The sequence below is a fragment of the Rhinopithecus bieti genome, unplaced genomic scaffold (assembly GCF_001698545.2).
Source record: "Rhinopithecus bieti isolate Rb0 unplaced genomic scaffold, ASM169854v2 scaffold_11964, whole genome shotgun sequence".
NCBI lineage: Eukaryota > Metazoa > Chordata > Mammalia > Primates > Cercopithecidae > Rhinopithecus > Rhinopithecus bieti.
Window position 1 is genome coordinate 8,530,583 of NW_016807677.1, and position 17,803 is coordinate 8,548,385.

Below are 17,803 nucleotides of genomic sequence, written 5' to 3' on the forward strand. Positions count from 1 at the left end.
ACTCCCTACCTTTCACCATATACAAAAATTAACCCAAAATGGATCAAAGATTTAAATGTAAGACCTCCAACTATAAAAAAGACAACCAAGGAAATACTCTTGTAGACATTGGATTGGCAAAGGATTTTTGGCTAAGTCCCCAAAAACAATTCCAACAAAAGCAAAAATTGGTAAGTGGGACCTAATTAAACAAAGAGCTTCTAGACAGCAAAAGAAACTATCAACAAAGTAAACAGACAACCTACAGAGTGGGAGAAAATATTCACCAACTATGCATCTAACAAAGGTCTAATATCCAGAATCTATAGGGAACTTAAATCAACAAGCAAAAAACAACCTCATTAAAAAATAGGCAAAGGACACGAACAGATACTTCTCAAAAAAAGCCATACAAGCAGCCAACAAACATGAAAAAATTGCTCCACATCACTAATCATCAGAAAAACGCAAATCAAAACCACAATGAGATATCATCTCACACCAGTCAGAAAGGGTATTAGCTGTTGGCCGGGCATAGTGGCTCACACCTGTAATCCTAGCACTTTGGGAGGCCAAGGCGGGCAGATCACTTGAGGTCAGGAGTTCGATATCAGCCTGGCCAACATGGTGAAACCCCATCTCTGCTAAAAATATTTTAAAAATTAGGTGGGCATGGTGGTAGACACCTGTAATCCCAGCTACTCAGGAGGCTGAGGCAGGAGAATCACTTGAATTAAGGAGGCAGAGGTTTCAATGAGCCGAGATCGTGCCATTGCATTCCAGCCTGGGCAACAAGAGCTAAACTACATCTCAAAAACAAACAAACAAACAAAAAGGATATTATTAAAAAATCAAAAAACAACAGATGCCATGTTAAATGATGTGGCAGGGAGGGAAGATAATCTAAATCCAATCATCTTTTTTTATACAAGAGATGCTAGTGCTGAAAGCTTCACATAATTTAAAACTTCAGTTGAGATAATTTTCCTACAGAAAAAAAATAGGTAGAGGGGCAGGGCAGGGGTAAAGATGAATTTTCAGCACCCATAAACATCAGTCATTGCAGACTGAGGTACACTGCCACAGTTTTGTGCCTTCAACTATATAACCAGTTGTATTAGTCCATTTTCATGCTGCTGATAAAGATACACTTGAAACTGGGTAATTTATACAGGAAAAAGGGTTTACTGAACTTAGTTCCACAATGGCTGGGGAAGCCTCACAATCCTGGCGGAAGGCAAGGAGGAGCAAGTCACATCTTACATGGATGGCAGCAGGCAAACAGACAGCTTACACAGGGAACCCCCCCACCCCTTATAAAACTGTCAGATATTGTGAGTCTTATCATAGAACAGCATGGGAAAGACCTGCCCCCAAGATTCAATTACCTCCCACCGGGTCCCTCCCACAACACGTGGGAATTCAAGACGAGGTTTGTGTAGGAGGGGACAGAGCTAGACCATATCATTCTGCCCCTGGTCCCTCCCGAATCTCATGTCCACACATTTCAAAACCAATCATGCCTTCCCAACAGTCTTAACTCATTTCAGCATTAATTCAAAATTCCACAGTCCAAAGTCTCATCCAAGACAAGGCAAGTCCCTCCTGCCTATGAGCTTGTAAAATCAAAAGCAAGTTAGTCACTTCCTAGCTACAATGGGGGTACAGGCATTGGGTAAATACAGCCATTCCAAATGTGAGAAATTGGCCAAAACAAAGGAGCTACAGACCCCATGCAAGTCCAAAATAAAGCAGGGCAGTCAAATCCTAAAGCTCCAAAATGACCTCCTTTGACTCCATGTCTCACATCCAGGTCACACTGATGCTAGAGGTGGGTTCCCACACTCTTGGGCAGCTCCACCCCTGTGGCTTTGCAGGGTACAGCCTCCCTCCCGGCTGCTTTCATGGGCTGGCATTGAGTGTGGCTTTTTCAGGCATACCATACAAGCTGTCAGTGGATCTACCATTCTGAGGTTTGGAGAGCAGTGGCCCTCTTCTCACAGCTCCACTAGGCGATGCCCCAATAGGGACTCTGTGTGGGCTCCAACCCCACATTTCCCTTCTGCACTGCCCTAGCAGAAGTTCTCTGTGAGAGCCCTGACCCTGCAAAAAACTACTGCCTGGAACATCTAGGCATTTCTATACAACTTCTGAAATCTAGGCAGAGGTTCCCAAGCCCCAATTCTTGACTTCTGTACACTAGCAGGCTCAATACCACATGGAAGCTGCCAAGGCTTGAGGTTTGCACTCTCTGAAGCCACAGCCCTAGCTCTACGTTGGCCCTTTCAGCCACAGCTGGGACAGCTGGGACAGCTGGGACACAGGGCACCAAGTCCCTAGGCTGTACACAGCAAGGGGGCCCTGGGCCCAGCCCACAAAACTACGTTTTCCTCCTAGGCTTCTGGGCCTGTGCTGGGAGGGGCTTCCATGAAGATCTCTGACATGCCCTGGAGACATTTTTCCCAGTATCTCAGGGATTAACATTCAGCTCCTCATTCCTTATCAAAATTTCTGCAGCCGACTTGAACTTCTCCCCAGAAAATGGGGTTTTCTTTATCGCATTGTCAGGCTGCAAATTTTCCAAACTTTTTTAATGCTCTGTTTCCTTTTAAAACTGAATGCCTTTAACAGCACCCAAGTCACCTCTTGAATGTTTTGCTGCTTAGAAATTTCTTCTGCCGGATACCCTAAGTCATCTCTTAGGTTCAAAGTACAAGTCTCTAAGGCAGGGGCAAAATGCCACTAGTCTCTTTGCTAAAACATAGCAAGAGTCACCTTTACTCCAACAACCAACAAGTTCCTTATCTCCATGAGACCACCACAGCCTGAATTTCATTGTCCATATCATTATCAGTATTTTGGCCAAAGCCATTCCACAAGTCTCTAGGGATTTCCCAACTTTCCCATATTTTCCTCTCTTCTCCTGAGCCCTCCAAACTGTTCCAACATCTGCCTGCTAACCAGTTCCAAGGTTGCTTCCACATTTGGGGTATCTTTTCAGCAGCACCCTACTCCTGGTACCAATTTGCTTAATTAGTCCATTTTCACACTGCTGACAAAGACATACCCGAAACTGGGTAATTTATACAGGAAAAAGTGTTTAATGGACTTACACTTCCACATGGCTGAGGAAGCCTCACAATACTGGCGAAAGGCGAGGAGAAGCAAGTCATATCTTACACAGATGGCAGCAGGCAAGCAGAGAGCTTGTGCAGGGAAACTCCCTCCTATAAAACTGTCAGATCTTGGGAGACTTATTCACTATGACAAGAACAGCATAAGGAAGACCTGCCCCCAGGATTCAATTACCTCCCACCGGGTCCCTCCTACAACACATGGGAATTCAAGATGAGATTTGGGTGTGGACACAGCCAGAACATATCACCAGTATTGTTTTCCATTACCCTACACCAAGTGATTTTTTTGTGAGCTTAAAAATATTCCTACTGTAATGCCTTTTTAAAATCCTATTTTCTAAGCACTTTTGTCTATCCAGTATCTACTCCCAAATCAACAGCACCAAATGTCAGGCTGATTGTTTTGCCTTTTTCTGTGTAAGATCATGTTTAGCATCCATTCCAATGTTATTGATTTGGGATATATTTCAGTACCACACCATCACTAAATGAAAGTTTAGTTAACACTGTTATGAGATATTAAGATTTAAATTTTTCAATGGCGTAACAGCCACAACTTCCAATGCACACAAACAACAGCATGGTTTACCCACTTCTGTCAAAGATCAGGAAATACATCTACCAGCTAAAGTGGCTCCACCATATGGCAGAAATCAAAAAATTCTTTGAAATAAATAAAAGCAGAGACACAAGTACCAAAATCTCTGGGATGCATCAAAAGCAGTGTTAAGATGAAGTTCAGAGCACTGAATGCCTATATTGAGAAGTTAGAAAGATCTCAAATAACAATCTAACATTAAGAACTTGAAAAACAAAAACCCCAAAGCTAGCAGAAGAAAAGAAATAACTAAACTCAAAGCAGAACTGAACGAAACTGAGACCCAAAAGGATCAAGAAAACCAAAGGTTGGTTTTCTGAAAGAATAAACGAAACAGATAGACCAGTAGCTAGATTAACAAAGAAAAAAGAGATGATCCAAATAAGCTCAATCAGAAATGACAAAGACGGCATTACAACCAATCCCATAAAGATAAAAGATCCTAGAGACTATTATTAACACCCCTATGCACATAAACTAGAAAACCCAGACACAGACCAAAGGAACAGAATAGAGAACCGAGAAATAAAGCTATTCATCTAGAAAATCTGATCTTTGACAAAGTCAACAAAAATAAGCAATGAAGAAAGAACTCCCTATTCAATAAATGGTGCTGGGATAGTTGGCTATTATATGCAGAAGAATGAAACTAGACCCCATCACTATATACAAAATTTAACTCAAAACAGATTAAAGACTTAAATGTAAGACCTAAAGCTACAGAAGTCCTAGAAGAAAACCTCAGAAATGGTCTCCTGGAAATTGGCCTTGGCAAAGAATTTATGACTAAGTCCTCAAAAGCAATTGCAACAAAAACAAAAATTGACAAATGGGACCTGATTAAAGAGCTTCGACACATTAAAGAAACTGTCAACAAAGTAAACACCCTACAAAATGAGAGAAAATATTCACAAACTATGCATGAGACAAAGGTCTAATATCCAGAATCTACAGGGAACTTAAACAGATCAACAAGCAAAAAACAAATAACCTCATTAAAAAGTGGGCAGAGGGCCGGGCATGGCGGCTCACACATGTAATCCCAGCACTTTGGGAGGCCAAGGCGGGCAGATCATGAGGTCAGGAATTCGAGACCAGCCTGGCCAACATGGTGAAACCCCATCTCTACTAAAAATACAAAAAAATTAGCCAGGCGTGGTGGCATGCGCCTGTAAACCCAGCTACTCGAGAAGCTAAGGTAGGAGAATTGCTTTAACCCGGGAGGTGAAGGGTGCAGTGAACCAAGGTCATGCCACTGCACTCCAGCCTAGGCAACAGAGTAAGACTCCGTCTTGGGGGCGGAAAAAAAAAGTGGGTAGAGCAGGCGTGGTGGCTCACACCTGTAATCCCAGCACTTGGGAGGCCAAAGTGAACAGATCACTTGAGGTCAGGAGTTCCAGACCAGCTTGGCCGACATGATGAAACCCTATCTCTACTAAAAATACAGAAATTAGCTGGGCATGGTGGCGGGCACCTATAATCCCAGCTACTCAAGAGGCTGAGACAGGAGAATCACTTGAACCCCGGAGGTGGAGGTTTCAGTAAGCCAAGATGACATCATTGCACTCCAGCCTGGGCGACAGAGCAAGACTCCGTCTCAAAAAACAAACAAACTAAAAAAAGCAAAGTAAACACCCTACAGAATGAGAGAAAATATTCACCAACTGTGCATCCGACAAAGATCTAATATCCAGAATCTATAGGGAATTTAAACATATCAACAAGCAAAAAACAAATAACCTCATTAAAAAGTGGGCAGAGGTCAAGCATGGTGGCTCACATCTGTAATCCCAGCACTCTGGGAAATCAAGGAGGGCAGATCACTTGAGGTCAGGAGTTCAAGACCAGCCTGGCCAACGCAGCAAAACCCTGTCTCTACCAAAAATATAAAAAGTAGCTTGGCATGGTGGCACACCTTTATAATTCCAGCTACTCGGGAGACTGAGGCATGAAAATCACTTGAACTTGGGAGGTGAAGGTTGCAGTGAGCTGAGATTGTGCCACTGCACTCCAGCCTGGGTGACAGTGAGAGTTCGTCTCACTGTCGACGAACAAGTGGCCAACAGACATGACACATGAAAAAATACTCCACTCTGCAAACCAAAACCACAATGAGATACCATCTTGCACCAGTCATCAAGAGTATCACTAAAAAGTCAAAAAATTACAGATGTTGGCAAGGCTACGGAGAAAAGGAAACACTTAGCCAGTGCTGGTGGGAATGTAAATTAGTTAAGCCACTCGGAAAGCAGCTTGGAGATTTCTCAAAGGACTAAAAATGGAACTACCATTCAACCAAACAATCCCACTACTGGGTACATACCCAGGAGAAAACAAATTATTCTACCAAAAGACACATGCGCTTGTATGCTTACCTCAGCACTATTCATAATAGCAAAGATCTGGAATCAATCTGGGTGCCCGTCATGGTGGATTGGATAAAGAAAATGTAGTACATATATACCACGAAACACAAAGCCATTAAAAAAAAAAAAACTACGTCCTTTCCAGCAACATGGATACAGCTCAAGGCCATTGTCCTGAGTAAATTAATAGAGAACCAGAAAAGCAAAGTGTTCTCACTTAAAAGTGCAAGCTAAATACTGGGTCCCATGGACATAAAGTTGGGAACAGTAGATACTGGGCACTACCAGAGGGGGAAGGGAGAGGGGCAAGGAGGAAAACTACCTATTGGTTACTAAGCGTACTGCCTAGGTGACAGGATCATTCATACCCCAGACTTCAGCATCACATGATACATCCATTTAACAAACCTGCACATATACTCCCTGAATCTAAATAAAAGTTGGAAAAAAAAAAAAAACATGAACAGACACCTCTCAAAAGAAGACACAGCCACAAAAGCAGCCAACAAACATATGGAAAAATGTTCAACATCACTAATCACCAGAGAAATGGAAATCAAAACCACAATGAGATATACCAATCTTGACTTCAAGACAGGTTTGAGTCTTAGCCCTCTCACTTGCTGTGTGTATAACCAGGGCAACTTAATTTCCATGAGACTCAGTTTCTTCAACTATCAAATGGAGAGCTAAAAAAAAAAAGTCTACTTCATTTAACATATGCTGGAATGTAGTATACACTCAAATTCTAGTTGTTACAATTATTTTAAAACTAGCAAAAAAAAAAAAAAAAATTAGATTTACATATCTAAGGCCAGGCATGGTGGCTCATGCCTGTAATGCCAGCACTTTGGGAAGCCAAGGCAGGAAGATCTCTTGAGCCCAGGAGTTCAGGACCAGGTTGGGTAATGTGGCAAAACCCTGTCTCTACAAAAAATACAAAATTCAGCCAGGTGTGATGGTACACCTGTAGTCCCAGCTACTAAGGAGGCAGAGTCAGGAGGATCACTTGAGTCCAGGAGGTTGAGGCTGCAGTGAACTGTGATTACACCACTGTACTCCAGCCTGGGTGACAGAGCAAGATTCTGTCTCAAAAAAATTTTTTAAAGATATTCAGCAAATACTATTGAGTGCCAACTCTCGACAAAGTCTACTGTACCTAAGTAACCTCATGGAGTAGTCTTTCAAAAACTAATAATCTAATAAGAGAGATAGCCATTCTCTCTAAAAAGGAAAACTGTTAAAAGCATTAACAAAGGGAGGTAGATTTAATAAATCATGGGAAAACCAAAGAAAGATAAATTAATTCTGATCTAGAAATGGTTCTTTAAAGGTAATGTGAACAGTGCCTTGAAAGAAGCAGAGTCAGATACGCTCCTTGAACCTTATTCCAGACCAGTGGTTCTCAAACTCGAACATGCATCCAAATCACACAGACAGCTGTCACAACACACAAAGCTGGACCTATCCCAGACTTTGTGACTCAGTAAGTCTGGGGCGGGGGCAGGGGTGGTGGGTGGGGGAGGAGTGCCTGAGAATCTCTATTTCCCAGGTGACACTCATGCTAATGGTCAAGGAAACCCTCTGAGAACTGCTAATCTAGACACACAGTGCTTGAACAAAACTGACAGGTGATATACAGGGTATGCCTCAGGGAGTGTAAAAGGGCAGCTGCAGGAACACAGGCTTTGCACGTGTAGTTAAGGCATATGGTCAGAAGTCTAAAAATGAAAACTTTCTAAATAAATCACTTTCTAGGATAAATTACCTTTCCTAGGAAGGCGAGCTGACATTCAAGATATTTAAGTACCCCTCTGTGCTATGACATTTATTCTCTCTAACCTGGTATCTTTTAACTCTACTCCGTACCGTCAGCTTTGCATCGCACACATAAACAGTAAGGTAATGAGGCCACAGCAGATTTCTGGTCATGAGTTATTTAAATCTACAAAGAACAGAACAACGGTGTCACTCTATTATTATTTATAAACAAGAATACAACACTAACACAACCCGAATGTTAATATTTTAACTAGCATGCTATAGGTTAAACTTCTTAAAAAAACAAAACAAAACAAAAATTTGAAGCCTAACAGTTTCACTTATGCATTTTAAGAAATGTTTCATACTCACCAAAGCCATCAATATCTAGATTATTTTCAACCACAACATCTAGCAGAGAATCACCAACTTTTCCTTTGGTTGTTAATGTTTCACCATCACGGTTTATAAAGTGGACTGTTATTTTATCTTCTGAGCTGGAAAAGAAAGCAGTCCTTTAGTATTTTCAGTAATTTCAAAACATAATCCAAAATAATTGGTTTAAAAGCCTATAAGGCCTTCAGAGTAGATGGGAATACAGGTGCCCAGCACCATGCCTGGCTAATTTATTTTCATTTTTTGTAGTGACAGGGCCTGACCATGTTACTCAAGCTGGTCTCAAATTCCTGGCCTCAAGCAATCTTCTCAATCTGGCCTCCTAAAATTCTGAGATTACAAACCTGAGCCACCATGACTAGCCGAAAGTATTTTCTTTTCTTTCCAAAGCTTATTTGGGAAGAAGGCATCACAAATCAAAGGCATATATATCTACCCAGCTACCAGGTAATAAGCTCTACTACCTTATAGGAAACAGCAATGACTACCTGGTCAAATGGCCTCCGTATATGTCTCCCTAATAGTCACAGTTATAAAACATTTGGCAATTATTATCACTCATGAACTCTATTTTACTCTCATACAAGCCAGTGCAATAGCTTACACCTGTAACCCCAGTACTTTGAGAAGCTGAAGTGGGAAGATCGTTTGAGGCCAGGAGTTTGAGACCAGCCTGGGCAACATGGCAAGATCCCATCTTAACAAAAAATAAAATAATTAGCCAGGTGTGGTGATGTGATCTGTAGTCCCAGCTAATTGGGAGGCTGAGACGGGAGGACCCCTTGAGCCCAGGAGGAGGAGGAGGCTGCAGTGGGATATGACTGCACCACCGCACTCCAGCCTGGGCAACACAGCAAGACCCTGTCATTTAAAAAGAAAAGGCCAAGTGTGGTGGCTCACACCTGTACAGGAGCACTTTGGGAGGCCGAGGCTGGGGACTGCTTGAGCCCAGGAGTTTGAGACCGGCCTGAGCAACATAGAGAGACCCTATAGCTACAAAAAATAAAATAAAACTGAGATGGTTGTAGCTGTGTGAAAATAAAGGGCATGGTGGTATTTACCTGTAGTAGCAGCTACTCAGGGGCTGAGGTGGATCATCTGAGCCCAGAAGTTCAGGGTTGTAGTGAGCTGTGATTACACCATTGCACTCTAACCTGGCCAACAACTCAAGGCCCCGTCTCAAAAAAAACGTGAAAAAACATAGTCACGTAACTCTGAAAACACGAATGTGTCCATAAAAGACTAGACCAGGGTTGTAGTGAGTTTTAAAAGCAAATCATGGCCGGGCATGGTGACTCACGCCTGTAATCCCAGCACTTTGGGAGGCCAAGGCGGGCGGATCACCTGAGGTCAGAAGCTCAAGACCAGCCTGGCAAACATGGTGAAACCCCGTCTCTACTAAAAATACAAAAATTAGTCAGACGTGGTGGTACATGCCTGTAATCCCAGCTACTTGGGAGGCTGAGGCAGGAGAATCACTTGAACCCGGAAGGCGGAGGTTGCAGTAAGCTGAGATCACACCACTGCGCTCCAGCCTGGGTGGCAGAGTGAAACTCTGTCTCCAAAAAAAAAAAAAAGGATCATTCTGCTCTCAACACAGCAACCGCTGTGCAAGTGCTACATAGACTACTATTGCTGAGAGACATTGTTTAATAGTTTTCTGCGTATTTGACATCTCATTTCAGTCCACATTGTATACTTACAAATCAAAGGGACTAGAAAAAGTTTTTTATCTGTTTGAATCTGTAAGAGAAATACCCCCTTACATGTTTTAAAAGATAGTATGTTAGCTATCGGCTAGCTGACTTAAATTTCCTTCACTTCTCACAAACATCCCTCCAAAACTTGAGAAGACATTATACTAGCAACTAGATCCTTATTCCTCCACCATTGGTCATTTTAATTTTTCCTCACACTTGAAAAGATTCTCTTCAACTTAAAATAATGAGTTGTTATTCTTACTACTACCAATAGATGGCAATAGGCCATCAAACAAATCTTTAATATAAGTAAAACTCAGAATTAAATAATTTCAGACCCATCACTATCTCGAAAGTTATCAAGTCCAATGATCCCATTTCACAAATGAGGCAACTGAAGCCCCACTAGATAATGCCCTCCCTAATATTATAACACTGGAAAAAAACCAGGATTCTATTCATTAAAACTCATTAAAAGGGTGTGTGTGTTCAGGAATGTTCCTCAAAATTCAGGAATGTTCCTCAAAAGGGCCTGCGCTCTCCAACTTCTTTTCACAGCCAAAAATGCTTTAAAACTAGTATTCCCACATATTATTCATGATTTTCAATATGAATAACTGCCATTTTTTTCAAAGTAGAATGACTGAGAATGAAAATACCCCAGAGGCAGGGAGACCACTTTGGAGGTTATCAAAACAGTACAAACTAATCTAGGACGGAGAACACAGTGACTTAACAGACATCCAGGAGGTAGACCGAAAGGTTTTAGTGACCATCTACTTAAGCTAAATTGAAAAGTGGGGAAGAAAAACACTGGGATTTCCGGCTCACGCAATTAGGTGGTACCATTTAACCTAGATTTAAGACAGAAAGCAAAGGCGCTTTGGGGAAGACGGAAATAAGTTGAAGATTAGAGCTGCTTAATTTAATAATGAAAAAGCCGGGTAAGAATGTCCAAAAGCCAGATGGAAATAAGGGTATGGGTCTGAGCCCAACAGAGAAGTCTAGAGATTTGACATCAACGAATGCCTGGTAGCTAAAGCTACAGGAAGTACATCAGAAAGAATTCCATCATTTATACACACTACTGAAAGCCTGAGGTTTAGCATTGTTGTTCTTCTGAAGCACTCTAGAGCTCAGCTTACAGCAAAGGAATTCAAAATCTCTTTTACATCAGCCTCATCTTCTATAAAATCAGGACAACATTAATCTTATAGTTCTGACAATGTATGCAAAATATGTAACACATAGTAGAATTCAACAAACACTGATTAATAACTTTTATTTAAAGACCAAGCCCTTTTGCTAAGAAGTCCAACCTGTTGGTCTGTATTAAAAGTGAACAGCCCTACAAAAAACTGCCAAGTAAGAGTATTAACAGGTTTACCAAAGAATAGGAGAGGAAGTGGAAACGAGAGAAAAAAGTAATTCTTCAGGTGAAAGAGTATGGAACCTAAGAGTCAGAAGATGTAGACACTATGCCGGGAGTGGTCACTTACATCTGTAATCCCAATACTTTGGGAGGCTGAGGCAGGCAGATTACTTGAGGCCAGGGGTTCGAGACCAGGCTGGCCAACATGGTGAAACCTCATCTCTACTAAAACTACAAAACTTAGCCAAGTGTGGTGGCACGCGCCTGTAATCCCAGCTATTCGGGTGGCTGAGGCACGAGAATCACTTGAATCTGGGAGGGAGAGGTTGCAGTGAGCCATGATGGCAACACTGCACTCAGGTGAAGAGTACACCAAAATCACCAGTAAAGAACGTACCCATTAACCAAACACCACCTGAGCCCCAAAAACGACTGCAATTTTAAAATAAATAGAAATTAAAATTTTTTTTAATTCACAAAACTTCTTGAGTTCTAGTCCTAGTTTTGCCAGCTACTTAATATGAAATTTTTATTCCCATTTACCTACCCTCCCTACCTCATAGAATTGTCTTAAGAGTCACATGAAATAATACACGTGAAAGCTCTTTGCTACCTAAATCACTGCAAAATGTAAAGTATTGTGTCACGGTATTTTAGAGTAAAAGGAGTTTTTCTGACTCTCAATTACTGATAGTTTATCGAGTTGTTAAACTTCAAAGACAGAACTACAGTTTCTAGAACTGCTCTGCCTGTCCCTAAGAACTTTGTGCCATAACAAAGATGTTCTACACATACCTGCAATGTCCAGTACAGTAGCCACTAGCCACATGTGGCTACTGAGTACCTGAAATGTGGCTAGTGTAACTAGGCGATTGAATCTTTAATTTTATTTACTTTTAATTATCTTAAACTTCAATAGCCATATGTGATTAGTAGCTACTGTATTGGACAGCACAAGTTTCATTAACACAGTAAGAACTGGAAAATCCGCTTGTAGCTCCAAGGTCTGTAACAGAAATGATAAGACCACGAATAGAAATTGTGCCAGGCCGGGCGCGGTGGCTCATGCCTGTAATCCCAGCACTTTGGAAGGCCAAGGAGGGTGGATCACGAGGTCAGGAGATCGAGACCATCCTGGCAAACACGGTGAAACCCCGTCTCTATTAAAAATACAAAAAATTAGCCTGGCATGGTGGCGGGCGCCTGTAGTCCCAGCTACTCGGGAGGCTGAGGCAGGAGAATGGCGTGAACCCGGGAGGCGAAGCTTGCAGTGAGCCGAGATTGCGCCACTGCAATCTAGGCTGGGCAACAGAGCGAGACTCCGTCTCAAAAAAAAAAGAAATTGTGCCAATAAAGAGGGCAGCAGGATTATGAGGAAACAGATATGCTCCCCTTTAAGACAACCTGACATATCCAAATCCAAAAAAACAAACCTGAGAAAGATAACTCCCAATTATTACAAAAACATTCATATTCCCTTGTACCAGTTACACAAGTATGTTCAGTATCTGTCCCAATTTATACAATTGTCTAAAACTCATCCATTGTATAACAGAAAGCAAGGCATCCACACAGATCAAAGGCAGGGAAGTTCAGAGGAAACAGGAACAAATAAATCTGGCTTGCCTTCTTCCTCATTTCCCCCAAAGTTCACACAACAAAAATGTATGGAGCACCCACTAGATAATGGGATTAGTGGGGAAAAGATGACTGAAAGTCTTACACCCTGCTCTCAGAGAGACCTTCTCAAGAAGAAACTAGAAAAAGCAGCATATAAATCCAACATACTCTCCCTCTAGTTCTCTATTCCTGCTACCCTACATCATGGGGTCAAAGGGCTGTTGAGAGATCTGCTTTATATAAATCGCCACCATGTTGCTAGCCTCCTTGCTGCTAGAAATCATGTGTAAATTTTATCTCTAGTATACCTAGGGAGTGTCTTTGAAAAACAAATACGCCCAAGAACCTAAAACTTCAACACTTTTGGGGGAAATTGTTCACATCTCTTAAAATATTTAAAACAAAACCCTCTCAACATTGTGAGCCTAGGAGGTTGCTGCTGCGGCAGCTGCTGCTGCTGCTACCAAGTGGCATTTACTGAGCCCTCACTATGTGCCAGGCACAAGACAACCCGTATCGCTGTATTAACTCATTTATTCTTCAATTAACCGTAGGAGGTCTAAACTGTTATCATCTTCAACTTGCAAATGGAGAAACTGGGTTCCTAAGGACTGACGAAGTTAGGCACGTCAGACAATCCGTGCCACAGCGAAGTTTCAAGTCCTGGCGGATTACTTCAACGCAGGGGCTTTCAACACTTGAGCAACTAGCAAAGGGCCTACAGAGCAGCAGAGGTTATGGGCTTGGTGTATTCTACCTGGACACCCCCTGACAAAGACCTGGGACCTAGGTGTCCTCCCAAAGCAGGGCAAGGCCAGGAAAGAAACGGCTGGCAGGAGTGTCAGGCCAGGACAGCAGCAGGGGAGCCTGTAGCGAAGGTCACTGCCAGTTTCGGGCAGAGCAAAGGTCAGATCCCAGACAAATCACACGGAGAACAAGCAGCAGCAAAGTCCCGGCTTTCCTGTGGGCACGGGAGGCGCTGGGAAAAGTAGCTGGGCATCCGGAGTCCCCGATTCCCGCCGGGAGTGGGTAACACGGGAAGGAACTTTGCAGTGCGACGGAAGGGAGGCAGCGACGCCACCGAGCAGCGAGACGGAGCCGCGAGGGCACCCCAGAAGAGCGAGGCGAGAGGCAGGCCTCCGGGGTGTGGGCCCGACGCGTAGAAGGCGGCGGAACCAGACTCGGCCGAACCAGCCAGGCGCCACCCACCGGGGACCCCGGCCCGCGCCCACACGGCGCCCTACCTGCTCCGCGCCCGCGCCGACACGCTCAGCGGTCGGCTAGCCCCGGCGCTCCTGCCCGGCCCCCGGCTCCTCAGCAGGCCGCTGACTCCAGCGCGGGACCCAGCGTGGTGCAGCCACCGGCCGGCTGGGCCGCCGAGTACCGCAGAAGCGGCGCGCAGCAGCCGGGCGCCCCCAGCGGCAGCCATCGCCCGCGGTCCGGATCTGCCGGAAGCGACGCAGGCCGCGGGCTGCGGCCGCAAGAGACTCCAAAGAGGCGGGGGCCGCAGCTGCGGCGCAGACGCCCGAGGGCCGTGGCGAAGAGCGCGGGGCTGGAGTGGCGGAGAGGCCCCACTGGGAGCAGCGCGCCGCGGCCCCGCGTGCCTTCCGGATGATCTATAAAGACACTGGCGAGCAGAGTGCGGCCCCGCCCCGCGTCTCCCGCCCACGCCGCCCAGTCCCACGGGGCGGGGCCAGCTCAGGGGGCCTTTACCTATCCTCTAGGTTCCCTCGTAACCTGGGTGGTTTTTTAGCGTCTGGAGTTGCCGTGCGGAAACAAAGTATTTTAAAAGATAGCTGGACATCTAGTGGAAACCGGTTAGCTAGACCACTGTGTTCTGTTCCGTGTCCCCCCATCCCCCAACCGTTAAAAAAAGAAAAAACTGGGAAATTGTGTCATCTTGGAGTCAAGTTAGAGCAAAAGTGAGTTCTGCGCACTGTAAAACAAGGACAGTGGGAAATTTTGGAAAATCTCAGAATGCTATTATGCAAAGAAATAATTATGACTGTAAAATTGTAAATGACAATAATGAATAGGCTTGGGGCTGCTGCAGAGGACAGGCAGCCATCCTAGACCTTGACTGGCAAATAAATGCTGGCTGAGTACATGAAACCCACGAGACTGAACAGGAAACTTTGTGATGAGCTGAGATTTCTTTTTTTTTTTTTTTTTTTTTTGAGACGGAGTCTCGCTCTGTGGCCCGGGCTGGAGTGCAGTGGCCGGGTCTCAGGATGAGCTGAGATTTCTAAAAGACTTTCACAAAAACCAGAAAAGATGAACTTTAAAATACAGTTTATCATGGTTAATATGTTGTGGGAAATGCATGGGCTTTAAGGTCAGAAATAGCAATGTTCAGATCCAAGGTCTACTACTTTAGAGATCTGAGACCTTGGAAAAATTATTCTCCTAGAGGATCAGAGTTTCCATAACTCTCAAACACAGATAAGATGTTCCAGCCTTCAGGGCCATTCCGATGTTAAACAAATACGCAAAACATATAGTGCGTCACAAACCAGGAAGGCTACCACTTCCTGGGCCTTCCTCCATCAGGGTACTCATAATGAGGTTAAAGGCCAAAGTCGAGGGGATATTGCAGAGATGCTAAACACAATCAGATACTTTTTTTTTTTTTTCTTGATATGGAGTCTCTTTTGCCCAGGCTGGAGTGCAGTGGTGCGATCTCGGCTCATTGCAACCTCCGCCTTCCAGGTTAAAGTGATTCTCCTACTTCAGCCTCCTGAGTAGCTAGGACTACAGGCATGTGCCACCATGCTCCACTAATTTTTGAAGATTCAAAACAAGAAAGTGTAAACCTGAGTAAAGTCTCTGCGGACAATGTATGGTGCTTTCTCGAACCCAACGGCAGAGAGAAGGCAATGGCTTCTAATTGCCTCAAATCTTTGGGTGAAGAAAAAGTCTGCGAAGGGCACAGCAAACCCTGACAAGAAATCTTGAAGAGGAGGTTGTAAAAGAGCAGTTAACTTTTTTTTTTTTTTTAATAAGATCAAACCTCCAAGGTCGGATGAATTAGTTGTAGGAAGAGAATTGGAGAGAAAAAAAAAATTGTAGATGTTCTCTCTTCTCTCAGCCCTCCTGTAGCAAATACAGTTTCAACTCCTTTAAGGCACTTGACAGTTTTCTGCTTTGTAGAGTAGTTATTTGTATACATAGAGTAGTTGTATATATAGTTCATCTTAGTAACTCCGACAGCACCAGCTACAGGGTCTTGAATATATCAAGGGTCCAATAAATATTGGTGAATAAATTAATGTTATGTAATTTCCATTAATAATCATCGGAATTCATTAAGCCTGTATATGAAGATTAAAGATAGAGAAAATGTTCTCCAGGTTTTCAGAGGTGGGTGAGGGGTAATGCCAAAAGTTGCAAATACCAGTAGTCAGCAGAATTCCAGAAGAGATTTGTACACATGGTCATGAATACAGATAAAGCAACATGGAATTACTGAAGACATGCTTTTGCTTATCTGTTTGCTTATTGTTTTCTTGTCTATAAAACTCCCACCCCTCCATTCCCTTTTTTTTTTTTTTTTTTTCATTTCTTTTCTTTTTGTCCTTAGAGATTGGGTTTTGCCATGTTGCCCAGGCTGGTCTGGAACTCCTGAGCTCAAGCAGTCTGCCCACCTCAGCCTTCCAAAGTGCCAGGACTACAGGCGTGAGCCACCATGCCCAGCCCATCTTTTACTCCTTTCGAAATCCATTCATTGTTTGAAGACTTTTGTCTTAATCTGTTTATGATGCTATAACAAAATACCACACAGACTGGGTAATGTGTAAAGAACAGAAATTTATTTTCTCACGGTTCTGGAGACCGGGTCGCTCAGGTGCCAGCTGGTTTAATGTCTGATGGAGAGGCCCAGTCTCTGCTTCCAAGATGGTGTCCTGTTCCAAGATCCTGTCCTGTTGTCCTGATGTGATGGTGTCCTCACATGATGCAAGAAGGAAGGGCAAACATGCCTGATTTCCTCCAGTCCTTTTATAAAGGTGTCAATCAAGAAAAATTATGAGACAACTCTCAATCATTTTAGGAGATTGATTTGCCAAAGTTAAGGATGCACGCCCAGGAGACAGTTCTATGCCTTTTCTGAAGATGATTTTGAAGGTTCCAAATTTAAAGGGGAAAAGGTGGGATTTTGAGAAGTACATAATTTTCATGTATGAGGAGGATAAGGAAAAGTAGTCATTCATGCCTGTGTCTAGCTCAGTGAATCTGATTTTATATATACAAGATGACATAAACAAATGGAGCAGAGGAAAAATGCAGGAAATCTACATTTTTACATAAGGTAGCATAGACAAAATGGGGCATGGGAACAATGAGATATGCATTTGTGTCTGGTGGGCAGCGGGGTGACTGCATCTGTAACGATAATCTATCCATTTACATTGCCGTGGTGAAATTTTAACAGAACTACCTTAAAAGATCTTGCAGCTCACCAGGAATTTCTTTGTGGGCAAAATATGGAGGAGGCATGTAGCTTTTCATCTTGTAGCCATCTTATTTAGAAACCAAAAGGGGGAAGCAGGTTTGCATGCCCCAGTTCCCAGCTTAGCTTTTCCCTTTGGCTTAATGAGTTTGGGGTCTCAAGATTTAATTTCCTTTCACATTTTCCCTTCTTTTTCTTTAAAGTCTTTTAGAGAAAGCATTTCAGAAGGAATACAGCTTTCTGACCTAGGTTGCTTTCTCTTCCTTTTCTTTTGACCTGGTTTCTCCTCACTAGGATGGTTAACTCCTGGAAGTTCAGGTCCCACGTTGCTAGGAAGGCTCATTCCTAAGATGTTATGTACCATGAAGATTTAAAAAAAAAAAAAAAAAAAAAAAAAAAAAAAAAAAAAAAAATTTTTTTCTTTTTG

General features: G+C 43.2%; 1 protein-coding gene across 1 annotated transcript in view; it reads right to left on the minus strand.

Moving 5' to 3' along the window:
- The window catches only part of FDX1 (ferredoxin 1), a 36,866-nt gene extending 22,001 nt beyond the window's left edge, over positions 1-14,865 (minus strand). Inside the window, exons 1-2 of the mRNA XM_017883245.1 lie at positions 14,174-14,865; positions 8,214-8,338 (exon numbers count right to left, since the gene is read on the minus strand). Of these exons, the coding sequence (XP_017738734.1) occupies positions 8,214-8,338; positions 14,174-14,358 (310 nt within the window). The 5' untranslated portion in view covers positions 14,359-14,865. The remainder of the gene's footprint in view (positions 1-8,213; positions 8,339-14,173) is intronic.
- Positions 14,866-17,803: the final 2,938 nt, after the last annotated feature.